Source organism: Chaetura pelagica, unplaced genomic scaffold (assembly GCF_000747805.2).
Source record: "Chaetura pelagica isolate M959 unplaced genomic scaffold, ChaPel_1.0 scaffold10, whole genome shotgun sequence".
Lineage (NCBI taxonomy): Eukaryota > Metazoa > Chordata > Aves > Apodiformes > Apodidae > Chaetura > Chaetura pelagica.
Window position 1 is genome coordinate 10,245,932 of NW_009952263.1, and position 6,792 is coordinate 10,252,723.

Here is a 6,792-nt window from a genome sequence, read left to right on the forward strand (position 1 = left end):
GGGGCGCAGCAGCCGGCACGGCGGGGCTGCAGTTTGGCAGCGATCCCCTGTGCACCTCACCTGCAGCTCCGCTCCCTTCCTCAGGCCCGGGAGGATGCGTCGAGGGAATGAGGAGGCGTTTTATCATTTACTGCCCACGGAGGCATTTGTTTTTCATTTTGCAAACGCTTCCCTTTAAGTAATTGTTCCTGTTAAGAGCATGTACCTTTCACGGGGCTTCGCCGCGCTATAAATAATCTCGATGAAGATGCAAGGATATGACTTTCACAAGATTGGACAATTGATTAAATCTGTGACCTGCAATTGCGAATAATCTTGGAAGGCTATTTAAACAGATGAAGGCCTAAATTGTCTTGCTTGTATCTGAATTAATTTCTCATTCATCATCATTATGGAGTGATTGGTTCTATTCAGGCTCTGCAGCCTGCTGGAACGAAACTGGATTTAAATGAGACTGTAACACAATTTAAATGCTCCCCAGCTTTAACGAGGCCAATCGAGCAGCTGCAATAAATACAAATATTTTTCTAAACAGCCTTGTTTTAAATAATTACTTAATACTTTCATGTGATATTCTTAAGTGGCAATTTCTGTTTCTGAAGTCTCAGGCACTTCTTTGCAGAGAGGGCAGCAGGGAAAATCACTTGGTGTGTTTGCTTTGTGTGTATATGTGCATGAAATACAACGATGCAGATTCTTTAACGTAAGGTTTGCAAATATTAGTGTAAACCTGCGCTACGTTCTTGGTCGTAGTTTAACTATCAGTCTAACTGATAAAAACAAAACAAAACAAAACAAAAAAGCAAAGGGTAAATTGGGGGGCAGAGGTTGTGACTTGTCCTCTTGTTTGAAGATACTGAACTAGCGATCTCATCATCTCCCTAAGTAAAAGACAACAGAAGAAGAACTTTCCAAAGACAGGGACCAATTCGGGAAGGATCTACCCTGAACGGCAGCCCCTCGCTGATACCAGCACTTCAGACCCGCACAGCGATCAGTCCACCCGCTGGTGCGGGTGGGGGACCGGACCCTCTCGCTTTACAAAAGGGGCAGCGAGAAGATCTAATGGGAGCAGGCAACAAATGAGGGGCTCTGGGGTGAAGGATGCAGCAAAAGGACGTGGGACTGGTTTCCCAACCCCTAGACACCCACCCAGGAACCTGATGCGCCCAAATGAAGCCATTTGTGCCAACGAGACTCCGGCTTATCCTCAGGTTGGCTTTACCCCGGGGTGACACCATTGTAAGAGTCAGGACAGAGGGCTTTGCGTTGACATATGGTGGAGGGTGTTTTCATGGGCTAAACTCAGTAGTAAAATACCGTGGCCAGGCGAGCAGGAGAATAATAGAAAACAAAAGGATCCTTCAGATGTACAAGCCAAGAGCTAAAGGACCCTCATGCTTTTCTGCAGGTGTCATCAAACGACTTAAAAACTGAGCAGAAAATGGGAAATATGGAGAGACGACTTTCTAATGATTTGGGCGCTGGAGTAAAGAATAGTCCTGGGAAAGCAGATCCGATCCAGTGTAATAATACAACTTTAATAAAAACATATAGCCTGAGACGGGAAAGTAAGCGGCAGTCTCGGTGCTATCTCACTGAATGGTACAGGAGGTGACAGATAAAACACAACAAAGGTGGTCTGAGTACAGCCGAAAAGAGCTGAGTGATTTGGTAGTAACGGAGCAATTTAATGCGCGAGTTACAGCACTGCTCCCCGGGATCGTTTAGGCTTAACCCATTCTCTAGAGCCCATCTTCTTCCTGTTCTGGTCTCTTTTTTTATTAGTATTATTATTATTCAGTTGTTTAAAATGCGCATTATCCCAAACATATGCAGTGCAATCAGCTCGGTCACACTTACAAGAACACGCTTTAATAAGGCAATCAATCAAACGCTAACAAGGCGGGGAAGGCCTTTCGGAGCTGAATTGGGCTGGCTGGGAAGCGGAGCCGATGCGGCACACGGGGTACCCCGAAGACAGCTCCGCTCCCGCTGGTGACAAGGGAGCTTGGTGGCACCGTCGGGTCTCCGGGGGCAGTGCTTTCAGGACTGCACCCGCCGGGGCAGCTCCCTGCGGGGTCCCGGCCCGGGCTTCAACCTTCATTCCTCCAAGGGTCTGCCCCCCTGCCGGGCCGAGGCGAGGGAGACCTGCCCGCCTGATGGCAGGGGCTTGGGGGCCAGAGGCAGAGCCTGCTGCATGCATGCTGCCAGGCATGCCCCACGCGTGACCGGAGCCAGCGTCCTGAGTGGGGCCGCGGGCACTCCCACCGGCGGCCAAGGCGTTAATGGCACCGGCCTCACGCAGCAAAAGGAAAATTTCATTATGAAGTAATGAGTAATTCCTCCCAGTAAGATGTATTGTTATATCTTCCACTTCAATTTAGGAGCACAGCGGCTCAATTACCTAGAAAATACAGTCAATTAAAGGCTGCTGATTGGACACGAGGACGGATCATCGATCTTGTACTTTCCAATATCGCTCCAGACACCTCATTTTCCCTCCCCTATTAACTGAAAATACTCTTGGCGTTATTGCGACCCACAGCCTATTTACCTGTCGGAGGCAATCTCTGCCCTGTGACCGAGCCACGGAGAAATTCACAGCCACTATTTGCCGCAGCATCCCCCACGAACGAGCGGCTGGGACGCCACCCGCCGCCCGGAGCTGCGGGACAGACCGTGCTGGCTGCGGGAGAGCCACGTCCCACGCTCCCTTGCCTCTGCCTCCCTGCTCCCCGCTCTTTGAGGCGGGATGTCCCCTTTGCGGGTGGAAATGGTACACGGCGGGTTAAATATTCTCTTTCTCTCTCTGAAGTAAGGTTTTAAAAAATGTGTTTGTGGGGGGGGGGGGGGGAATAGAGATCTATTGCGCTGCACCGTAGCCGATGGCGTTTTGTGAACTAGGAGTTTTGCAGGAGCGAACTGGCGCCGCGGTGGCTCCTCACGCTTTGAGCAGCAGCATCCCTGGCCGGATCCCGCCCTGCGAGCGCGGCCCAGCAGGTGTCTCCGTCTGGCCGGGGAAGGAGGGAGGTCGAGGGCCCTCTAGGACCCCCACATTTTGCTGGGCAGCACCCAGCTGCCTCCCCGGCCTCTCCATTCCCCCGGTGTCCCCGGGGATGGTTGTCTTAGGCACTCGCTCCACCGCTCCCTTTTTGTCGGGCTGGTCCTTCTCCTGTCTGCTAAAAGACAAAGTAAGGAGGGGAAAGGCTTGCAAAGCTCGGACGTTATTCGGCGCTGCCCTAGGACGCTGTTTACAATTGTTATATCCGGGGGGGGAGGGGGGAGAATCTGTTTGTGAGTGTCCAGAAAGGGCCATCGGTTCCCATGTCCATGAGGACATCTCATTCAAAAAGGACGGAACAGTCTGCCCTTAATGATTTAAAGATGGTGACTTTGGATCAGGTTTTTAAAAGCTCTAATAAACCTTTTTTTTTTTTCTTTTTTTTTTTTTTTCCTGTTTTTTTAATTGGAAAAATATATCCTGGCACGCCCGTGAGTCTTCCCTGCTCTCCGTAAGCTATAGGGAAACACTACTATTCACTCCCTGTCCTAAGGACAAAAAGTCTCCGACGTGACAATAAGGCAGGGGCTTCTCAGCAATTCAACACAAAGTAGATAGCGGAGGTGTCAACACGTCTTCGTTCTGTCCAGCATTTATTTTCCTGTTGGTTGAACTGCAACTACCAGAAAATGCAGGAAGGTGAATTTGTCTTAAGCAACACTTTTACTTTTTTTTTTTTTTTTTTTTTAAACAAGCACAATAAAAACATGGGAGATATATTGTTAAAATGTGTCTGTTGTTTTTACGTTGTTGGTATGTTATTGTTGTTGCTGTTAAGTTTTATTCCGAAAGGGTAACAAATTATGGCAGTGTGTTCTTTGGGTTATTTTAAAACAGAATGAAACAAACAATTCCTGTTATGGGGAAAAAAAACAAAACAAAACAAAAACCAAAAAAACCAAAACTACTACCCAGCCCTGTGTCCGTGTTTTTTAAATTTTAGGTTGACAGAAATCCAAGCAAAAGCAATGATGTCACCTCCTTTCGAAATACCTGAAAGAGGAGACGGGGGGTGGGGGAGTCTTGTGGAAAAAATACTGCAGAAATAAGAGGGACCAATGTGAAGGACACATACAAATGCAAAGGCTAGGGGTGGGGAAGAAGACACAAAACCCAAAGAGGGAATTAAACAATCAAAAAAGGAAAAAAAAAAAAAACAAAAAAGGAAAAAAAAAACAAAGAAAAAAAAAAAAGAAAAAAAAAAAAGAAAAAAAAAAAAGAAAAAAAAAAAAGAAAAAAAAAAAAGAAAAAAAAAAAAGAAAAAAAAAAAAGAAAAAAAAAAAAGAAAAAAAAAAAAGAAAAAAAAAAAAGAAAAAAAAAAAAGAAAAAAAAAAAAGAAAAAAAAAAAAGAAAAAAAAAAAAGAAAAAAAAAAAAGAAAAAAAAAAAAGAAAAAAAAAAAAGAAAAAAAAAAAAGAAAAAAAAAAAAGAAAAAAAAAAAAGAAAAAAAAAAAAGAAAAAAAAAAAAGAAAAAAAAAAAAGAAAAAAAAAAAAGAAAAAAAAAAAAGAAAAAAAAAAAAGAAAAAAAAAAAAGAAAAAAAAAAAAGAAAAAAAAAAAAGAAAAAAAAAAAAGAAAAAAAAAAAAGACAGAAGAAGCAGCGAAGGAAAGTCAATGAGAGAACTGAAGGCTGAAGTACAAAGGAAGGGAAATCGCCTTTGCTCCAATTTACAGACTGGTGATTGTCTGAAGGAGTTGTGCTCCCTGTCACCTAATCTCTTCCCTTGGCGGCTTGTTAGCGTTTGGCACGGGGTCTCTGCTCATAGAGCATTATACATTCGATATTCAAAAACCCTCTTTACATATACATCACTTGCTAATTTCATCAGTGTGTGCACATTTCAGCGACTGATAATAGGACATTGTTATTTAAAGGACAAATAGCTCTGACCCACAAAGAGGAAGGAGCTCGTATTTTTTCCCTGCCAATTTCAGGCTGCCTGTTAAAAACAAAAGTTGGAATTAAAAAGGAAGTGAAATGCTGGATTTCTGCTCAAAACGAAGGAGAAAAGGGAGAGTAAAGTATGCCATTAAACCACGACAGTGAAGTACAGGGTGACAGTTTTTCTTTAGGGTAAAGCATTGTTTTTCTCTATAGAGACAACTGGATGATACTGTTGAGTTGCAATCCAGAAACCTTTTGTTTTTGCTGCTTGCTCGTTGCTTTTATTCTCTGAACAATCTGGTAGATTACGTCTTTGCTTTCTTCATGCGCACAAGCTATTTCGTTATCAAGATAATGTTTCTTTCAAGTATTTCAGATTTTCTTTCGCCATCTCGTAGGTTTGGGCACAAGGTTTGTTGCTGTGGCCCCCAAAAGCCCCACCCCTTGGTAAGAAGTCTATCCATGGAATAGAAATTGCCAGCTAATTTCTATACTTTACCGGAGTGTATTTCGTTTGGGTTCTTTCTTTCGGTTCTATGCCCAAAATCCTTCTCAGAGATAAATCATTACTCATTTCTTTCCTTCTTCTTTTTTTTTTTTTTCTTTTTTTTCTCCCTTGAAATGTAAATCCTTTTGAGAGTGAGCTATTTTTAGTCTTTTTTTCCGTAGGTGTCCACTTCCGGGGAAAGAACACGATTAAATAAACATCGGCTGTAGGTACATTAACTCGAAGTGAAGCCCGCGAAAGGGACGAGTTTTTAATAACCCTGAGACAAAGGTTTATCTCGTTAAAGGTACTTCTTCTCGCTGGTCCATGGAAACTGAGGTGGCTTTGCTCAGCACAGAGGGCGTGAAAGTGAGGAAAGAGTCAGTCCTGGTTGTGGCAGAACAGGTAAAGTCTGATCCGGAGGGTCTCTGCGCCAGGCCGTTGGACTGGCCGCTGTGGCAAGCCAAGCAGGAGCAGGGGTTGCCCCCCGAGCTGCTGAGTCCATGGGATGGGGCGGGGTAGAGAGAGGGATGCCTGAAGGCGCACAGCAGTTCTGGTCTCGGGTAGGGGTGTGAAAGGACCCTGAAGGTGTCCAGCGGCCTCAGGGGAGTACTGAAGGGAGTGGCGGCAGAGGCCGATGTGGCTCCGATGCCCGTGTGGGAGTAGTAGGGCAGCGGCAGGTGGGACGGGAACGGGTAGGGCAAATTGCCGGTGGCCGCCGCGTGGCTCATCATGTAGGTATAAAAGGCCGGGTCGGCCGGGTGGGGCCAGGTCATGGCCAGGCGCTGCCGCTTGTCCTTCATCCTGCGGTTCTGGAACCAAACCTGCGGGGAGAGGGGAGGCGAGAGCCGTCACCCGCCGCCGCTCCGCACGACAGCACCGGCCCCTGTCCCGGGGCAGGACCGGGTGTGCCAGCCAGCGCAGACCGGAGCCAGCTCTCCCGCCCAGGGGAAGCTGTCATCACGTACAGAGAGATCCGTTGAGCCCCTATAAATCTACAAGGAGACCCACTGGACTAACCCTTTTAGGGTGCTTATTTTCCTTTCTTCTTGCTAGGGCTTGTCCTCTTGACCCTCCCCCGCCCAGGCTCCGGGCAAACCTAGCAGCTCTGCCTCCTTCCTGCCGTTTTGCTGGCAGAACTACGTGGGATTATTGTTATTGGTTTTATTTTCACGTGCAAATGTTTTCGAAAAGGCGAAACAAAAAGCGAGTTCAAAAGAAGATCTGCCACTGGTTTGCTCTTCCCTCCCCCAAGAGCTAAGCCAAGTTTGGTCTGGGCAGAAAGGAGGATTAAAAATAATCTGCTAGGGAGAGGCCGGATTAGCGGTGCTGGCTGGGATGGCTCTGGCAGCTGTGTCCC

General features: G+C 46.2%; 1 protein-coding gene across 1 annotated transcript in view; it reads right to left on the reverse strand.

Annotated features, from left to right (window-relative positions):
- Positions 1-5,725: 5,725 nt before the first annotated feature.
- Positions 5,726-6,792, reverse strand: part of EVX1 (even-skipped homeobox 1) — a 3,314-nt gene continuing 2,247 nt past the window's right edge. The window contains exon 3 of the mRNA XM_010007640.1: positions 5,726-6,256. Within this exon, the coding sequence (XP_010005942.1) occupies positions 5,726-6,256 (531 nt within the window). The remainder of the gene's footprint in view (positions 6,257-6,792) is intronic.